This window comes from Stenella coeruleoalba, assembly GCF_951394435.1.
Source record: "Stenella coeruleoalba genome assembly, chromosome: 2".
Lineage (NCBI taxonomy): Eukaryota > Metazoa > Chordata > Mammalia > Artiodactyla > Delphinidae > Stenella > Stenella coeruleoalba.
The window spans coordinates 45122104-45143185 of NC_137147.1; the positions used below are offsets into that span (position 1 = coordinate 45122104).

At 38.1% G+C, this 21082-nt stretch overlaps 1 protein-coding gene across 4 annotated transcripts in view; it reads left to right on the forward strand.

Annotated features, from left to right (window-relative positions):
* Positions 1-21082, forward strand: part of DLGAP5 (DLG associated protein 5) — a 39566-nt gene that overhangs the window by 14315 nt on the left and 4169 nt on the right. For 2 of the 4 annotated variants that reach the window (XM_079914070.1, XM_079914069.1), the window contains 9 exons: positions 569-693; positions 1085-1214; positions 3746-3831; positions 4594-4754; positions 10856-10948; positions 14285-14504; positions 17550-17733; positions 19504-19564; positions 20388-20631. In XM_079914070.1, the coding sequence (XP_079770196.1) occupies positions 569-693; positions 1085-1214; positions 3746-3831; positions 4594-4754; positions 10856-10948; positions 14285-14504; positions 17550-17733; positions 19504-19564; positions 20388-20631 (1304 nt within the window). Of the gene's footprint in view, positions 1-568; positions 694-1084; positions 1215-3745; positions 3832-4593; positions 4755-10855; positions 10949-14284; positions 14505-17549; positions 17734-18967; positions 19157-19503; positions 19565-20387; positions 20632-21082 lie in introns of those variants that run through there. The other 2 variants (XM_079914071.1, XM_079914072.1) reach the window with 2 other exon arrangements.

The window sequence follows — 21082 nt, forward strand, 5'->3', positions numbered from 1 at the left end:
TATTTCCTATACATTGTTTTTATCATTATTTTCATGGTACACTTTGTGTTTTTTTGCTTTTTATAAGTGTCTTTATTATAATACTTAGAAATAAATGTTTAGAAGGAAGAGATTTCTATAGTACTGTAGTTCAGACATGGTTTGGGGTTTTTTTTGTTTGTTTTTTTGCCGAGTATTACTTTAGAAAAACTACTTCTAAAGCCAAAGATAATTAACTTGCAAAGTGGGGGGAAAATCAGTTGGAATCATTAAGAGAAACAGCAAGGTTGTTTTGCAAAGACTGGCTGGCGGCAAATTTACTAGAAACTGCTCAGCAGCATCCAAGACTATGAGCGCTTATGTTCCGTGAGGAGATCTTCACAGCCTTTGGATCTCATTATAATTAGTAAAGATGGACATTCCACTATAGGTGTTTAAATTTTTCCCCTCCAGAAAGACACATTAAAAAAAAATAGAAACATATTTCTATTAAATCCCAGGTTTTTAAAAAGTAACATCATTTTGAAATCCTTCAGTTAGATATAGGAGGCTCATGTTTCATAAAGTATTTTTTTGCTATTGTTTTTAGTGATAAGACTGTAGCAACAAAAGAAATCTTGGCACAAAAATGTAAAACTTTCTCTGCCAAGACAGTACATCAAGATTCAAGTAAACTACAATGTCCTTTGGGTTCTCTAACAGTTTGGAATAAAGGTATTGTATTTTAATTAATTTTTTACTTGCTTTTCTGGATTGTGATTTATCAGACATTTGTTTAGAGCCCTTTTCAACATATAGTTCAGGGATGTGATCTCAGGGTCAGGAGAGATGGGAAAACATGGGGAAAGATATCTGGAGAGAGAAAGAGTTGGAATAAGGAATACAGACTGAGAAGATGGGGGGAAATAAATGTAAATTTGAGGAGATGAATATAGGAGACACTTTAGAGGATATGTGGTGAGTGAAATCATTGAGGCAGAAATAAAATTTTAAAATTCAACACTGAAAAAAATTAAAGGATTTTAAAAAAGTTTGTCTTGTGGGGGATGTCATTTTATGAGTTGCTGCTTTGAAATTTATATGTAATATTTTCTTTAATCTGTAGAACATGTTTTAAATAAAAATGAAACTACTAATAAAAATTCAGATGGCCTTTCAATAAAAGAAGAAGTCCCATCACTTGAAGTAAATCAAGATCAGATATCTCAGCCACAGCATGATGTGCCATATTTCAGGTTTGTCCATTTGTTCCTAGTGTAAGAATTTTGTATCAATGTCTAGACATTTAAAACCAAAATTATACTATTTTTAACCTGAATATAGTAGATGAGTTGGGGGAAATTGAATTTTGGTGATTTTCATTTATCTTTTAAATTTTAATGATTTTTTTTCAGTAACTAGTACATTCATGTGGTTCCTAATTCAAAAGGTAGAAAAAGGTACAAGTGAGAAGTCTTTTTCCCAACTCTGCCTCCCAGGGGATAGTTTGAACCTTCCACGGAGGCAAGTGTTACTCATTTCTTGTGAATATTTCCAGAGGTAGATAATGCATATGTAAACTAACATAAACATGTGTGTGTGTATATATATATATATATATATATATATATATATATATATTTTAATATTGTTTCATTTAATGTTAAATGTAGTAGACATTCCATTTTAGTACTTAAAGAGCTTTCTCATGTTGTTTTGTGTGTGTGTGTGTGTGTGTGTGTGTGTGTGTGTTCTTTAATGGCCACATAGTATCCAATAATATGGATATACCATAATTTACTTAATAGGTCCCTGTTGGTGGTTATTTACATTGGGTTCAGTCTCTTACTATTACAATCAAGGCTGCCAACAACAAACTTGTATTATGTTTCAATTTTCTCATGTACAAGTATATAAGGACCTCAATTTACATTCCCCCCAGCAAGGTATGGGAGTTCCTATTTTCTCATACCTTTTTTTTTTCCCCACAAAGAACTAAATTAAAGTTTATTTTATAAAAGAAGGATAATGGGAGATGGTAGGAGGCTCTTTGGCCCACCAAATTATGAGATAGGATTATGTTTCTCTAACTGAATTGAAAATTAACATCCTGTTTGGGGAACTTCAACATGTCACCTAAATGCCTTGGAAGCATATCAGAGGCCTGCATTTCGAGAAAGGCCTTAACATTCCACATCACACAGAAAATGATTACATTCTGTTATCTTTGAGTGAATATAGCAAGAAAATTCCCATACCTTTTCCAATACAATGTTAACAATTTTTGAGCTTTACCAATCAAACAGATAAAAAATATTAGCTTTCTCTAGTTTATTTTATTTATTATTTATTTATTTATTTATTTATTTTGGCTGCGCTGTGTGGTGTATGAGATCTTAGTTCTCCTACCGGGGATCGAACCTGTGCCCCCTGCAGTGAATGCTTGGAGTCCTAACCACTGGACCGCCAGGGAATTCCCCTTACTCTAGTTCTAATATCCATTCTTTCTATTATGAATGAGTATCTTTTTATATTTTGGGGAACCACTTCAATTGTTTTTAGAGCATAATGTTTTAGAATTATAAGGTCTTTCAGAGATTAGCTAATCCACTGTGTTGTTCAACTGAGACATTGAGATGATAAACAATTTATCCAACTAAATAATGTCAGATCCAAGCCAGGTCTCTTTCTCATTAATTAAGCTGTTCCCTGTTGCCACTGGACATAGGCAGCTAAATTATTCTTCTAAGAAAAACTATCCTCAGTTTTCCTGCTTGGATGTTTTTGTAAAGAAACAGTTTAAATTTTAAGCCAGGGTTTCTTTTTTTTTTATAAATTTATTTTATTTTATTTTTTAAATTTATTTTTGGCTGTGTTGGGTCTTCGTTGCTGCGCGCGGGCTTTCTCTAGCTGTGGCGAGCGGGGGCTACTCTTCGTTGTGGTGCGTGGGCTCCTCATTGCAGTAGCTTCTCTTGTTGCGGAGCACAGGCTCTAGGTGTGTGGGCTTCAGTAGTTGTGGCTCGCAGGCTCAGTAGTTGTGGCTCACGGGCTCTAGAGCGCAGGCTCAGTAGTTCTGGGGCATGGGCTTAGTTGCTCTGTGGCATGTGGGATCTTCCCGGACCAGGGCTCGAACCCGTGTGCCCTGCATTGGCAGGCAGATTCTTAACCACTGCGCCACCAGGGAAGCCCGAGCCTGGGTTTATTAACCTTGGCACTACTGACATTTTAGACTGGATAATTCTTGTTGTGGGGTCTGTCCCCTGCATTGCAGGACGTTTTGTAGCATCCCTGGCCAGTAGCACTCCTCCAGTTCGTGACAATCAAAAATGCTTCTAGATATTGCCAAATACTCCCTGGTAGGAAAAATTGACCCAGTTGAGAACCACTGCCTTTGGACAAGCAAAGCCTAATAGAATCTTTAAGGCCCTATCACTGTAATTTGAGACTTACAGTAATTTGAGACTTAACAGTTTTTAGCTTCATCTTACTCTTGGCAATTGAATTCGCCTTAGTTTCATGGAAAATAACAGAACTAAGGAATGTCTGATTCTTTCTGCTTAGCCACTGAAAAATAAGAACAGAAAAGACTAGAAATATTAGCTTGAAAAATGGGCTCTTGGCATTAACCATCCACTTAAGTTTTAGGTGTGGAAGGATGGACATACATAGAATATCAAATTGTATTTATGGATTTTAACATATCACATTTCATAAAATAATTAAGCATCAGCTCTGGGAAGTTAATGTTGTATAATTGTCATAGTGCTAACGTATGTCATCATTTTAGAAATACTCTCCAGTCAGAAACTGAGAAGTTAACTTCACACTGCCTTGAGTGGGACAGAAAGCTTGAATTGGACATTCCAGATGACGGTGAGGGAACATTTATATGTTTTTATGTCTTACCTTTATTTTTTTTAATATGGTTACATTTATTTGAAACACAAAAATCCAGTGTTGTCCAACTTTATAATTTCATTGTTATTCAAAATAGCAAGAATTTTTCTTATCTCACATATGTTCACTAATATCTCTGTGCTAAAATGGTACCTGACTTACAAGATATAAGTAGTTAGAATATTGACTATGATTCCTGAGAGTTAGACATTTGCCTATTTTATTATTAGATTTTTTTACTGTGACTTTATGAATGACAGCTATAGTTGGTATTGCTTAAGTATACAAAAATATTTTCTGAACAAAAATTACCTAAATCAATATGAAATCAAATCAAAATCAATCAAGTTTTCTGAAAAGTTCCAACCTTACCTATTCAGGAAAGCTATTTAGAAAAAAGTCATTTGTGTACTGCCACATCAGTCCTTAGATACTGATGTGCAGTGAGTTTGACGTTGAATTCTTATAAAATACAAGGAGAGGTAGAATGCTCTTTACTGTGTAGCAATATGTATGAGAATGTATATTGATAATTTTTAGCAGGAATTGAAGCAGATAGTAAATGCTCAATATTTGTATGACAAAGTTTTGTAGTAGATAATTTTGTTTTGCTTTAAAGTAAGAATTTGATTCTGTAACTGTAGGATATTTGGAATGAGGTCGTCTTATCAGCTGGTTGGCTTGCAGTAAAGGTCCTGTCTTGTCCTTTAACTTTTAAAAACCTCATATTTCTTTTAGCTAAAGATCTTATTCGCACAGCAGTTGGTCAAACAAGACTCCTTATGAAAGAAAGGTTCAAACAGTTTGAAGGACTGGTGGACAATTGTGAATATAAACGAGGTGAAAAGGAAACTACCTGTACAGATCTGGATGGATTTTGGGATATGCTTAGTTTTCAGGTATGTGGTCAAGTATTTTGAATATGTTAACTTTGAGTCTGTTTTTTTTGTTTTTTTGGATTTTTTGAAAATGAGGTAACAGTAGTATAAAAGGGTTAGTATTAGCTACTTATGTGCCTGTAATATTAGTTATGTATTTCTTTATTTATTTGTGGCTGCATTGGGTCTTCGTTGCTGAGCGTGGGCTTTCTCTAGTTGTGGCGAGCGGGGGCTTCTCTTGTTGTGGAGCATGGGCTCTAGGTGTGCGGGCTTCAGTAGTTGTGGCACGCGGGCTTCAGTAATTGTGGCACGTGGGCTTCAGTAGTTGTGGCTCACGGGCTTCAGAAGTTGTTTCTCGTGGACTCTAGAGCACAGGCTCAGTAGTTGTGGCGCACAGGCTTAGTTGCTCCGCGGCATGTGGTATCTTCCCGGACCAGGGCTCGAACCCGTGTCCCCTGCATTGGCAGGCAGATTCTTAACCACTGCTCCAACAGGGAAGTCCCTGTGCCTGTAATATTAAATGAGATATTAGCACCTTAATAAACTGTAATGTGCTGTCTAAATTTTTACTTTATTTATTTATTTGTTTATTTGACTACGTCGGGTCTTAGTTGCAGCACATGGGATCTCTGTTGTGGCATGCGGGGTCTTTTAGTTGCGGCATTCGGGAATCTTTTAGTTGTGACATGCGGGATCTTTAGTTGCAGCACGTGAACTCTTAGTTGCGGCATGTGGGATCTAGTTTCCTGACCAGGGATCGAACCGAGGCCCCCTGCATTGGGAGTGCAGAGTCTTAGCCACTGGACCACCAGAGAAGTCCCAAGTGCTGTCTAAATTTGATGACTGATTTCTTCTCCTCCCCTATATTGTCAGTATGATTTCTATTTGGGTTGGAAACTGAGATTATATTCAACTGTTGAATAATCTGTAATGATTCTACATGTGAGAAGATGAGTAAATCTAGTCTTTAGTAGTTCCGTTCATCCAGCAGTTACTGAGTTCCTACCGTGTGCCAGACATTGCACTAGGAGTTGATAATATAAGGCACATTCTCGGCCCCAAAGGAGTTTGTAGTTTGATTAGTGAGCTAGACAAAATATATCATTCCAATCTAATGTAAAAAAGTGCTATGAGGGCTTCCCTGGTGGCGCAGTGGTTGAGAGTCTGCCTGCCGATGCAGGGGACGTGGGTTCGTGCCCCGGTCCGGGAAGATCCTGCATGCCGCGGAGCGGCTGGGCCTGTGAGCCATGGCCGCTGAGCCTGCGCGTCTGCACCCTGTGCTCCGCAACGGGAGAGGCCACAGCAGTGAGAGGCCCGCGTACCGCAAAAAAAAAAAAAAAAAAAAAGTGCTATGAGAGAGGGAATCACTAGGAAGATCAGTAAAGGCATGGGAGGAGATGATACTTTGTAGCTTTTTGAGCATATTTTAGAAATAAGCATATAAATTACTATTTCAGGAACCTATAGTCAACAACTATTAGACATTTCAAGAAAGCCTCAAACCTGAAAGAAAGAAGCCAAAGCAAAAATAAGAAGAAAGGTATTTGGATGGAGGAAGTGGACCAATCTAGGAAGTATAGTATCCAAATAATAGGAATTCCAGAAAAGGAGTACTGAAAAAATAGAAAATCATCAATGAAATGGTTTAAAAATTTTCCCCAGTACTGCAGGACATGAGTTCCAGATTGAAGGAGCCCACTGAGTGCCTATCACTGTGAATCAGGTGTAGACCCACACCAACGTATGCCATTAAGTATAACTGTACAACTCTTGGGATGAAGAGAAAACTGTAGAAGCTCCCAGAGAGAAAACAAGTTTCATACAAAGGGTCAAGGATCACAGTAGCCTTGGAGTTCTCAACTGCAACATTTAAAGCTGGGAGAACAATGCCCTCAAACTTCTGAGGGAAATAACTTCCAACCTGGAGCTCTGTAGCCAACCAATCAAGTGTGAGGGTGGAAGGGCATTTTCCAAACACACACAGTCTCAGATTTTACCTCCCAAGCACTCTTTCTTAGCAAGCTAAGTGAGAAAGTACCTCACAAAAATGAGGGAGTAAGCCAAGAATGGAGGAGGAGGTGGGTTGGATCCCCAGCAAGGGGCCAAGAGAATTGAGGCTGAGGGGAGACAAGAATGTGTGAAGCATGCTTAGGAAGCAGCACTTCCTGATCAGCACAAGGGGACCAGGGGCTCTACCAGACCTGTCTCTGGAAAGCTGAACTGAGTAAAATACCTGATTTGTTTTTTATTAAGAGGAGATTTAATGCATTCTTTTTTTTTCTTTTCTATTTTTAAAATTTATTTTATTTATTTATTTTTGACTGCGTTGGGTCTTTGTTGCTACGCGTGGGCTTTCTCTAGTTGTGGCGAGCAGGGGCTACTCTGTTGCAGTGCGTGGGCTTCTCACTGCGGTGGCTTCTCTTGTTGCGGAGCACGGGCTCTAGGCGCATGGGCTTCAGTAGTTGTGGCATGTGGGTTCAGTAGTTGTGGCTCTAGGACTCTAGAGCTCAGGCTCAGTAGCTGTAGCGCGCGGGCTTAGTTGCTCCGCGGCATGTGGGATCTTCCCGGACCAGGGATCGAACCCGTGTCCCCTGCATTGGCAGGCCGATTCTTAACCACTGGGCCACCAGGGAAGTCCTTAAGAGGAGATTTATACTTACTGTGCAGAGTTTAGACTGAATCGATGATAGACACATGAACAACTAAGCAAACAAAAGCAAAACAATTATTATGTCTAGAGAAAAGTGAGTAAAGGAACATAATAGTCTCAATAACTTTATGGCCCAGATGTGAATAGTGTTTATGTAGTCATAATATAAGCATTACTTTGTGAGCAGTTTTTATACATTTACCAGTTTTCATATTGATGAGTTGGTTAACTAGTATCCTTTGAAGGTGGTCAATTAATTCTGTGTTTCTTACTTTCATTGTTAATTTATGGATTTAAAGATATTTGATGTGTTTTCATTATTTACAGTTACTGTCTTTACTGATGCTCGTTTCTCAGCTTTGGCCAATGACAGCCTCTTCAAACTGGCTGCTGGGGCCTTTTTTTTTTTTTTAAGAGTTATATTGAAATACAATCTGTGTATCATAAAATTAGCCTGTTTTAAATACCGTATGCTAACACATATATATGGAATCTAAAAAAAAAGAAAATGGTTCTGAAGAACCCAGAGGCAGGACAGGAATAAAGACGCAGACATTGAGAATGGATTTGAGGACACGGGGAGGGGGAAGGGTAGGCTGGGACGAAGTGAGAGAGTGGCAAGGACATATATACACTACCAAATGTAAAATAGATAGCTAGTGGGAAGCAGCCGCATAGCACAGGGAGATCAGCTCGGTGCTTTGTGACCACCTAGAGGGGTGGGATAGGGAGGGTGGGAGGGAGGGAGATGCAAGAGGGAGGAGATATGGGGATATAGGTATACATATAGCTGATTCACGTTGTTATACAGCAGAAACTAACACAACATTGTAAAGCAATTATACTCCAATAAAGATGTTAAAAAAATTTTGCCTGTTTTAAGTGTACAATTCAATGACTGTCAGTAAATTTACAGAGTTGCACACCGTGACCGTAATCCAAATTTAGAACATTTTTAGCACCACAAAAGGATCCGTCCTGCCTATTTGCAAGTCAATCCCCATTCTCACTCCTAGCCCCAGGCATCACTAATCTTCTTGCTGTCTTTGTAGATTTGCCTTTTCTGGGCATTTCACATTACGTAGAATAATACAATATGTGGTCTTTTGTATGTGACTTCTTTCACTTAGCATGATGTTTTTGAGGTTCATCCATGTCGTAGCTTGTATCTATATTTATCAATTGATGGACATTTATATTGTTTCTACTCTTTGGTGATTATGAATAGTCTTCTATGAATATTCATATACAAATATCAGTGTGGATATATATTGTCATTTCTCTCGGGTAGATACCTAGATTTTGCTGGATCATGTAGTAAATTTATGTTTAACTTTTTAAGAAAGTGCCAAACAGTTTTCCAAAGTGATTACTCCATTTTACGTCTCCACCAACAATGTGTGCTCCTGTTTCACCACATCCATACTTGTTACATTGTCTGTCTTTTTTAATACAGCCATCCTAGTGGGTGAGAAGTGTCTCTGTAGTTTTGATAATGATGTTAAGCATCTTTTCATGTGCTTATTAGCCATTCATATGTCTTTTTTGGCAAAATGTCTAGTAAAATCTGTTGCCCATTTTTAAATTGGTTTGCCTTTATTACTGAGTGGTGTTTTTCATATATCCTGGATACAAGTCCTTTATCAGAAATATTATTTGCAAATATTTTCTCCCAATTTGTGGCTTCTGTTATAATTTCTTAATGATGTCTTTTGCAGTATAAATGTTTCTGATTTTTGTATTTTTTGGCCACACTGCACGGCATGCAGGATCCTGACTAGGGACTGAACCCGTGCCCCTAAATTGGGAGCAGAGTCTTAACCACTGGACCGCTGGGGAAGTCCCAAATGTTTTTGATTTTGATGAAGTTCAATTTATCAACTTTTTTTCTTTTATGTTGTGTACATGTCTAAGAACTCTCTTTGCCTAACCACAGGTCACAAAGATTTTCTCTTATGTTTTCTTCTAAAAGTGTTACAGTTTCAGCTCTTACAGTTAGGTCTGTGATGCATTTGTAGTTCGTTTTTCTGTATGCTGTAGATAAGAGTCTAAATTCATCTTTTTTCTTGAGGATATCCAATTTTCCCAGTACTGTTTCTTGAAAAGATTGTCTTTTCCTCATTGAATTACAGTGGCAACTTGTTGAAAATCAGTGATCATAAATGTAATCCTGAGTCTTTTTGACGTTTAAATTTTTTTTTTTTGAGAGAGATTGAGAATACATATGAATATAAATGCATAGTAAGGGGACTTGAAGCAAGTTTACCAAACTGTTGACAGTGGTTACCTCGTTGGAGGAGATTGGAAATACCAGAAGGATGGGGATATTATTTGAATCTTTTAAAATGAGATTGTGTGAAGAGAATGAGAAGGCATGCCACAGACTGGGAAATGAATATTTATAAAAGATGTATCTGATATTTGATATAAACATCTGTATCAAAATATACAAAGAACCCTTCAAACAACCTGATTTTTAAATGGAGAAAAGACCTGGTCAGACCCTTCACCAAAGAAGATACACAGATGGCAAGTAAGCATATGACAAGATAAGGCTCAACATCGTAGATCATTAAGGAATTGCCAGTTAAAACTACAATAAGCTACCACTGGATGCCTATTAGAATGGCAAAAATCCAAACCACTGACAACACCAAATGCTGGTGAATATGGAGAGCAGCAGGAACTCTGATTCATTGCTGGTGGTACATTGCAAAATGGTACAGCCACTTTGGAAGACAGTTTGACAGTTTTTTACAAAACTAAACATGCTCTTATCATACAGTCCAGCAATCACAGTCCTTGGTATTTTCCCAAATGGTTGAAAACATATGTCTACACAAATATGTGTACACAGGTGTTTATAGCATCTTTATTTATAATTGCCAAAACTTGGAAGCAACCAAGATGTCCTGTAAACAAAGAGAGAGAGATTGTATTCATATTGTGTAATTTAGGAAACAAAAACATTTAGGATATCTCTCCTACCATTTAGTGATCAAAAATAATTTAGGAGAGTTATCCATATATGGCTTTTTTTTTTTTTTTTTTTTTTTTTTGCGGTACGCAGGCCTCTCCCTGCTGTGGCCTCTCCCGTTGCGGAGCACAGGCTCCGCACGCGCAGGCTCAGCGGCCACGGCTCACAGGCCTAGCCGCTCCACGGCATGTGGGATCTTCCCGGACCGGGGCACGAACCCGTGTCCCCTGCATCGGCAGGCGGACTCTCAACCACTGTGGCACCAGGGAAGCCCCCATATATGACATTCTTTGTGTAGATTTTGAAGGTTTGTAAGACCAAAAAGAACAATGAACAATTTTACTATAAGAGTTTTTCACTTGAATACTAAATTCAGGGTGATTTAGTCTAATTTTATGTTGCCATTCTCAATTTTTTTGAAACTTCAGTTTATTAGTTTGTAATTTTAATGTGGTTAGCATTAATCTGATAAACTTGTGCTTTATTTATTAATAGGTAGAAGACGTAAATCAAAAATTCAACAATCTGACCAAACTTGAGGAATCTGGGTGGCAAAACAATAACAATACAAGCAAAAAAGTTTTTCGGGTAAGTTTGTGGGTTTCTAATATAGACTCTTCTACTCTAAATTTTATTTTCAAGCTTTATAAACATTTAGCTTCAGATTTTTTATCATTTTTTAAAATAAGTTTCATATATTGCTTACAATGTGCTGATTGTCTTTGAAGAAAGAAAGGAAATGAGCAATGCAAAATTCAGGATGGTTATTTCCGGAGGGAGGAAGGATAGGGGCTATGATTGAATTGGGGCTGTGATTGATTGAGAGCTTCTGAGTTGCTACATAGTGGGTGTGTGTGTGTTTGTTTTATTCTTTAAATTGTGTTTATACATTTTTTGGTAATAATAATGGTAGAATTAGATAATTTATATAATGCTTAGTATGTGACAAATGTTGTTCCAAATACTTTACATGTTTTAACTCATTTAATCCTCAACAATCCTCCTGAGGTGGGTACTGTTATCCCCATTTTACAGTTGAGGAATATGAGGCCCAGAAAGATTAAGTTACTTGCCCAAGGTGGAGCTGGGTTTCAGGCCAGACTTTCTCATTCCGGAATTCCTATTCTTATCCAGTAGGCTGTGCTTTTGTGTGATATATTTCAAAATGAAAGATTTTTTGGGTTTTTTTTGGCCATGCCGAGTGGCTTGCGGGATCTTAGCTCCCTGACCAGGGATTGAACCTGGGCGCCCTGCAATGTAAACGTGGAGTCCTAACCACTGGACCACCACAGAAGTCCTGAAATAATTTTTTAAATAGAAAAGAAAGAGGAACAATGGCTCTTTAGAATGTCTGTCTTCTTCCCTATACTTTGTCTTGTAAAATTTCCTATTACTTTATCGTGATAACTTCCATTCTTATCTATTTGTAGAATTTTTTCTAGTAATGTTTTAAACTCAGAGTTTTTGATTCAGATGAATGCTTCTCAAACCACAGTAGAGCATTGCCAGTTTTCCTTTTAGATTTTAGAAAAATGTCTGTGGTTATAAAATCAGGTTTCTAGATTGGTACTTTATCATGCTATGTAATCCATAGCAAAACTGTTTTAAATCCTTAGGAGTTTAAGCTGTTACAGTATTAAAGAAACATTTTAATAAAATTATTTTACTAATTGTTATGACAAAGACTCAAAGGACATTGACAAAATTGATTGAACGAGTTTTAAATCTACTAAACAATGAAGGATGCTTGAACATTTTGAAGCTACTGTGGATATTTCTTATTGAGTACTTAGTCCTGGAAACATTAATATCATCAGGGATGCAGATAATGGCTGTATCAGTACAGCAGTATATCAGAGCCTTGTAATTCTGCCCCTTGTCACCAGGTGTCTCTCTCCTCCTACTTTATTTATAGGCTACTGTTAAGATATTGGACAAATAAAATAAAATTTATCTTTTACCTATACTTTGTTACCATTCCCTTCTACCTCCTATTCATTGCCTCTCATTCCATCACTTATCCTGTTTTCATCTTTCCCTCTTTTTTCCATCAGTTTTTAGGTATGTTTAAGGGTCTTATCTCTGTTTACATTAGGAAAAAGCAAAACAACAACAGCTAAACCTGTGAGGGCCACATCTGTGTACTGTGAGGGTACACAGTTATCTGTACCTCCCCTTCCCCCATTCCCATTTCTTTCTTCCCAGTCACAGACAAGCCTCCTGAAAAAGTTGTCTATACTCTGTCTTTATTATTTTGATTCCCACTTACCTTTCCAACTCACTGCAATTCAGCTTCACCCCCTCTATGCTTCCAGAACAGTTATAACCAAGGTTATTGATCCATTAATTGCTGCAGTTATTAGGTACTTAATTATAAAATCTAGTCCCTCTGCAGTATTAAATACAGTCTACTCCCTCTTTCTTGAAATTATTTTATACTGATTTTCCTCCTACCTCTGTCCCTTTTTATCAGTCATGTTTGCAAGTTTCTTTCCATTTATCCCTTAAGTGTTTGTGATACTCCAGTTCCTACCTCAACTCTCTTCTCTCCTTCCATATTCTTCATGCGCAATCTTACCCACTCGGCGATGATTCCCGAATCTGTATTTCAAACCACTCTTACTGCTGACACAGTAATACTTTAAAATCTGTGTATCCCAAACTGAAATCATCTTCACACACATCGATGTTTCCCTGTCTCAGAGAATGGTATTATCATCCCTCCAGGCCTCCAAGATAGAAACCTGGCTATCTTCTGTGGTCCTTTCCTTTCTGTATTTCACCACCTTCATTCCACGTATCTAAAAGATTGCTAAGTCCTCTCAATTCTTCCTCATATCTCCTGAATCTGTTTACTTTTTTCCATTTTTCCCTCCGTTATCTAACTGCTAGCATCTTTTTCCAGTATCACTGAAGTAATCGCCTTCCTAACTGGCTTGTAACCCTCCAATCCATTCTCCAGGCTGGACACAGAGTGACTTTTCCAGAATGCAAATTTGATAATGTTAACCTCCTGATTAAAAATCATCAGTAACCTCTATTCCTTTGTCCTCTGTGTAAATGTAGCTCCTCAAAATGGTTACATGTGAGGGATCATAATTAGCTGTTACTTACCTCTTGCCAACTCCTCTGTACTTTCTTTCATTCCTGGTTTTGCAGACATGCTATTCTCTCTACCTAGCCCTTTCCTCATCCCATCTTGTAGCCCACCTAGCTGTGATTTCAGCTCAGGTGCTACTTCCTATAAGCCTTCTTGGTGCCTCTGAAGGTTGATTAATTGATAAATTCAGCCCTCTGAGTTTATTTCTAACACGACATTTATTCTTCTCAGTGTCCTTATCTAGCTCTTCCACTGTGAAGCTGAGAACTCCTTGAGGGCAGGAACTTTGTCCTTTACCTTTTGAACCCCAGCATTTTATTTATTTATTTATTAAAAATTTATTATTTTTAAATTTTTGCCTGCTTTGGGTCTTCGTTGCTGCATGTGGACTTTCTCTAGTTGCAGCAAGCGGGGCCCATCTTCATTGCGGCGCGCAGGCTTCTCATTGCGGTGGCTTCTCTTATTGTGGAGCATGGGCTCTAGGCACGCGAGCTTCAGTAGTTGCAGCACTCGGACTCAGTAGTTGTAGCCCATGGGCTTCGGAGCAGACTCAGTAGCTGTGGTGCACGAGTTTAGTTGCTCCGTGGTATGAGAGATCTTCCTGGACCAGGGGTTGAACCTGTGTCCCCTGTATTGGCAAGCGGATTCTTAACCACTGCGCCACTAGGGAAGTCCAACCCCCCCACCCCCCGCAAGCATTTTAGCACGTATTAGGAGCTTGGTAAGTATATGATGAATGTGTTGAGTATTTCATGTATGCCTTATTTGTTTTTCTTATAAGATGGTAATGAATCCCTTTAATAAGTCATAATTTCTCTTCACAGAAAAAAGTTGTCTCAGGTATAGTGAGTAAACCCAAACAGGATGATGGTGGAAGAATTGCAGCTAGAAATCGCCTAGCTGCCATAAAAAATGCAGTGAGAGAGAGAATTAAGCAGAAAGAACATGCTGAGGCAGCAGCCTCTGCAATGCCAAAGGAAGTGGATAAAATAGTGTTTGATGCTGGATTTTTCAGAATTGAAAGTCCCGTTAAATCATTCTCAGGTTAGTTTTTCTGCTGAGACTACTAAACGGAAATATTTGGGTTGGATGGGAGCTTGTGTAAGAGGTGAAAAATAGTTTTCACATGAAGATTTATGTGTTTTCTGTGATTTCTGAGAAATAGCTTATGGAAGGTGGGTTTGGTTTAATTTTCATTTGGAGTAAAAATTTTCCTCCTATCTTTTTTTTTTTTTTTTTGCGGTACACGGGCCTCTCACTGTTGTGGCCTCTCCCGTTGTGGAGCACAGGCTCCGGACGCACAGGCTCAGCGGCCATGGCTCACGGGCCCAGCTGCTCCACGGCATGTGGGATCTTCCCGGCCCGGGGCACGAACCCGTGTCCCCTGCATCAGCAGGCGGACTCTCAACCACTGCACCACCAGGGAAGCCCCTCCTCTTATCTTTTTGAAGTACAGTAAATGTACCAATTTCCTTATTTTATTTAAAAAAAAATTTTTTTAATTTATTTATTTGGCTGCACCGGGTCTTAGTTGCGTCATGCGAACTCTTAGTTGCGGCATATGGGATCTAGTTCCCTGATCAGGGATCGAACCTGGGCCCCCTGCATTGGGAGCGCGGAGTCTTAGCCACTGAACCACCAGGGAAGTCCCCCATTTTCCTAATTTTAAAATATTGCAGTGTAACCAGCTTTTACTACTTCAGGAAACCATTCTTTCTTATGATTTTCTAACTCTGGTTGTATTTTTCAATAGCTATTTTTCATAGGCTATCTTTATTAGATTGAATTTATTTACCTAGATTGAAATTATGTATAAGCCATATAATGAGAGGTCATAGTTGAGGTAATCTGTTTCTTCAATCTTGGTAGACATTTTTTTTTTTTTTTTTGCGGTGTGCAGGCCTCTCACTGTTGTGGCCTCTCCCACTGCGGAGCACAGGCTCCGGACGCGCAGGCTCAGCGGCCATGGCTCACGGGCCCAGCCGCTCCGCGGCATGTGGGATCCTCCCGGACCGGGGCATGAACCCATGTCCCCTGCATCGGCAGGCGGACTCTCAACCACTGCGCCACCAGGGAAGCCTGACACTTCTATTAATGCTTCAAGTGCTAGATGTTTATTTTCAAGGAGAAAGGGGCTAAGTCCTCTTTAAGTACTAATCAGGAGAAGGGATTTTTTTTTCCTATTATTTAACTGTGTCCACTTGGAAGATTTCTGACAATAAACTTGAGTTGCTACTTAATATTTACATTAAAATGTAAATTTATCACCTCAAGTATATTATTACCTCCCTGTCAATTTAGGTATCACACCTAGTGGGTGGTTTTGGTGTGTTTCCTTTACCCCAAGCAGCTGCACTCCCTGGACTCCAGGAATCGCCTCACTGCTAATGGCATGGGTCCTTGTTACTTACTTCCCAAGGATCCTAGTGGTTTCCATGACTATGGGCCCACCACTGTCTATTCTTTCAGGGAGCCATCTTGGTACTTATGACGAGAGAGATCAAGGTTTTTGATCAAAATTGATCTTTCTGAAATTGATTTTTAATTATAGAACTCAATAGAGTTTTAATTGTAGAACTCATAGTTTATATGAGGTTTGTTACAAGACAGAAGTCCCCCAGGAAGCCCCACTCATCCCGTTTGTCACTTCCTAAAGGCAACCACTTCCAATGCTTAAAGGAGTCTTGGGGTATTGTTTACAGCCCTCTCTAAACAAGGTGTAGATTTTTTTCTTGAATTATTCCTTTGATGTACTTTCCTTGGTTTTCTCTGATCTTTCAGAAACTCTTATCTTTCTCCTGGTAAATAGACTGTTTTTATCATTCTTTCCTGTACTTGTCATTTTCTTCTACTTCCTGAATTTCTTACTTTCCTGTTGGCTATCATGTTTTTAATTCCCAAGAACTCTTTCTTAGTCTTTGAATGTTCCATTTTATAACATTCTGTACTTGTTTCGTAAGTGCACTGTCTTATTTTTCTACAGACGTTAACGATAGCTTTTACGTATTCTTCCCTTGGATAATTTGTTCCAAGGTACTCTCATCTGTTTGGTTTTGGTTTCTGTCTCTCGTATTAGAGTCTTCCATCGGGTGTCTGATGATCATTCACTGCTTGCTCATGGTTAAGAGCGGGACTCTGCGCGGCAGCGTGTGGGTAATGAGGTCTTTACTGTGGGGTGATTTAGCTGCACCATTATGCTGGGAACCTGCACATCATCACTGTATTTAAGTCTTTTCTCATGGGCTAGTTAGATTCCCCAGAGAAGATCCTTCTGATCTGTTGCCTGGAGGGTATAATTCTGGCTTCCAGTCTTTCAGGAGCCACATGGGGGGAGGGAAACTGAGTGTATCAACAATTTAAATAATACTCATTTAATCCGCCCTTTACCATATAGTACCCGTCTCTCAACCTTATCCCCTAAACCAGAGATGCCCTGTTTCACCTTTTTGGGGAGATAAGCCTCTAGATTTTTTTATCTTGGTGGTGGGAGGGGGTTGTTGACAGTTTCCCAGCTGTGCATAATGAGGAAAGGAATCTGGACTAATTGTTCTTTAAACTGACTTTGAACCAATCTTCCCATTTTTACCTCTGCTTGCAGAGATTCTTGAGGCCACCAATTCTTTTGAGAGGTGCTGCGGTATAAACTGGGTTGATTCACATTGTTCCTGACTAGTGGCTTAGGATTTATTTTCTTGAGTCTACTAAGTAATATACCACTCATCTATCTATATTACGCTTCCAAATTTTTCTGAGTTTTGTTGTTTCTGGTTTAGTTTCCTTTGTCCTTGAAAATTATATTTCAAATTTTAAAAGCCACTGACCTTAAAAAAAAGGATGCTTTGTCCTTGTAGCATTCAACCTTTCAAGATTATCTGTTACTGTTTATAGTAGTGGGATGTCAAGAGGAAGCAGTTTAGTGTGTGTATTCAGTACTATCTTTAACTGAAAGTCCCAGGCATTGACTTTAACAAACATTATTTTATAGGAGAAAGGTAGGGGAATAGGAAGAATTTGCACTGTCTTCCTAGTTATAGTGAAAAATGAATGAAAGAGCTTTTTGGTATTAAGATGATTTCTCTCATCTTCTAGGACTTTCTTCTGAATGTCTTTCTCAACGACTTAGAATACCTAAGTCTGCCAGCAAAGCTGCGTCTGAGAGCAGGGCTGAGATGGGCGTTTTAAGACAAACCACATCACCAGAGAATCCTGATCCTCAGGGCACCAAAAGTGAACATGTTGATAAGACTTTGATTTCAAATATTCCTGGAAACAGGTATTTCTTTAATATTAAGGGTTTAACAGATGCAGACATTAAATACCATTTCAGATTGTTAACCTGGTTAAGTATGCAAGATATGTATTGTTTATTAAATTTCACAATGACCCTGTAACGTATAGGCAATACTTCTATTTTATAAATGAGGAAATTAGGGCTTCACATTTCAGATTGGTAAATGGTCATATCTAGATGGGCAAAGTAAATGCTACAGAACAAAGAAGAAAAGAAGTAATATAGTGTTCTTTGTTGATAAACGGCCTGAAATTTTGGTGCTTGACAGATCTGAGCTCAAAACCAGCTCTATGACATACTAGCTATGAAACTTCAGGAAAAGTTTAATTAACTCACTAAGCTTCAGATTCATCATCCACAAAACAGTGCTGATACCTCCCTGCAGTGTCATTGAGAGGTAGGCACTTTTGTACCGGCCATTATAGAAAGTACCTTGAGGTTGCTGACTTGACAGATGGCAGAGTGAGACAAGGGGGAGCTAATATGTACTGAACAATTATTATGGGCTGGATATTGTTCAAGGTTCCTATCATATATTATCTCATTTAATCCTCAAAACAACCATGTGAGGTACTAGATCTCCATTTTTAAAAAATGAGGAAACTTGAAAAGTTAGTAACTTACCCAAATTCAGCTTACAGTTGGTGAGAGTGGATGTTACCTACATTCTTTATGCTACATAGTACTGCCTCTGCAAAGATGCATCAAAATTACCTATATAGTCCTTGTTCGTGGAACATAAATGTACCAGAAATATAATAGGAAAAAGATACTTTAAGTAGGAAATAAAATTGTAGTCTGGAGCCAAGATAGGACTGTTGGATTTATTATTAATCTGGAGATGGGACAGCATTGAATATTCTGCCGTCACACCAAACAAGGTTGTCAAAAATAAAGAACACCCTATGCATTGACTATTTCAATGGGGAAACAAATGAAAGTTTTTCTTTTTAAATATTTCATGGAACAAGTTATAAAATTTCCAGTTTTCAGTATAAACTAAAGTATATTTAGCCTTTGTAGGGATTAAATTATTTTAGATGTTTTACAAATCTGTGGATTATAAAATACCAATTTATTGTCATTTCTTAAATGCAAGTTACTTTACTTTGTGTACCCTGTAGTTCATTATCCTGTACTAAGAAGATCCAAAATTGTATTTAAGTGATATTACAAGTACTCTTTAAAATTTTTTTTACTTTATTTCTGATAATAGTCCTGAAAGAGCATCTTACAAATAAACAACTTCGTACAATGAAGGGAAAGTGAAGCTGAAAACCAGAAAAATAGAGTATATATACATATTTTTAAATGACTCCAAGAGGTTGAGACAAATGTTTCTAGTAAAATGCAAGTTAAGAACTTCAGGATTAGAATATATTGTGCTATAACTAGCTAACAAGTAAAGGTAGGCAACTCCAGCCATACAATAATTGAGTTGATGCTTTAATCCCCCAGAAGTAAGCTTTATCCTGACTTTTTCTAGTATGTGGCTCTGGATTTGGCTGAGGTTCAAAAGATTGCCAGCAGACTGACCAGCACGGTCACAGCTTGTGAGCTTTCTGACGAAAATGCGTTTGGTTTGTAAGGCCATCCTGAAGTAGCTGTCATCCAAAACTAATCTATTTGGAACAGGCCTGATCTCGGATGAGGCTGCATCTTTGACCCATAAAGGATAGTCTCAAAACACAAGTCAAAACATAGCAAAATGTTTAATTATCTGAGTACAATGCTGCTTTTTTCCTTTTTCAGGAACAGCATGGTAGAAGATGCTAAGTGTCCTGGATTACAAGATTTAATTGAAGTAAACCATGTAAGTCCTATTCCAGTTCATTAGATAGCCCAGTATGTTATCTATTTATATCATTATATATAGTAACTCCATAAACAACCTCCAGAATTTCCGTTGGAAATCTAAAGCAGTCATATAGAATTACAGTTCTTATTTCAAAGACCTTTGGCTTGTTTGAGATCATAGTACCAATTTGGTTTTCAGCTCACATCAAGATTATTTTTGTAAATAAAGTTTTATGGTATCACAGCCACAGTCATTTGTTTATGTGTTGTATCTGGCTGCTTTCAAAATATAACGGTAGAGTGTTCATGTTTGTGCAGAGACTCTTTGGATCACAAAGGCTAAATATTTATAGTTGGCTCTTGAACAACAGCATGAGGGGTTGCCATCCCTCTGCACAGTCAAAAATCCACGTATAACTTACAGTTGGTGCACCCCTTATACTTGGTTCTTCCATATTTGTGGGTCCGCATCCGTGGATTCAACCAACCACAGATCCTGTCGTATTTACAATTGTAAAGATTCTGCGTATAAGTGGGCCCTCGCAGTTCAAACCCATGTTGTTCAAGGGTCAACTGTACTACCTGGCCTATCACATGGAATGTTTGCCAATCTCTGAGCTGGACTGTTGGTACTTGCTGAGAAACTTTCCTTCATTTGTACTATTGCTGTAATATTATCTGATCTAATTGTTCAAGAAGCAAGATGGTAGGATTTACAGTGTTCTTTAGCTTGTGCTCAGAATGTCATCCTTGTATTATTTCTTATTTTTAATAGCAATAAGACTTTTCTGTTTGTTTCAATTTGGGGTAATTAAATGTAATAACATTTTTACTTCCAGGATGTAAATAAGATAAACTTTGAAATAAATTGTTTGCCTAGTGAAAGAATGAATTTGGCTCTCCTTGCTGGCAAAGCGGCAGATGATGTTAATACTAACAAAAAGGAAGAAATTTCAGATGTTGTGTATGGAATGGAGCTAAATTCAATTACAGCACAGGATGTTTTGATGATTAGCCCTGAAAAAAATGTACCATCACAAAATAACATCTCGCAGGAAGAAGAAACTAAAATTTCTCAGTCAGGTAAAGTCTTTTAATATATTTAAATGAGGCTTTGTTAAATAAATGAACTTGGACTAAAGTATAGATTATTATAAACACTTCGGGATACAGTTTCCAAGAATGAAGGTTGAGAAATTGGACACTTGCAATAAATGTCTTGTGAGAATTAGTTTGTGTTGTGGTACCCTACTATCCACCCAAACCTTTTGAGGTAGACCCATTAAAAATCAACAACAGATACTAATCCATATTGGATGTCAGCAGCACTTTACATTAGACCTAACTATGTGGCATCCTTTGTTGTTTGTGAAGACTCAGAAAAATTCCCTGAAGTTTTTTTAGTTCTCTTCTTTTCCATCAAACATCCTCAAACCTTTCTTCAAAACACCCTCTTTTTCTGCCCTAGTGCCTTTTCCTACCTACTGTGTTGTGATTGTTCAGTAGGAAATGGCTCTTGTATTTTTGTTACAAT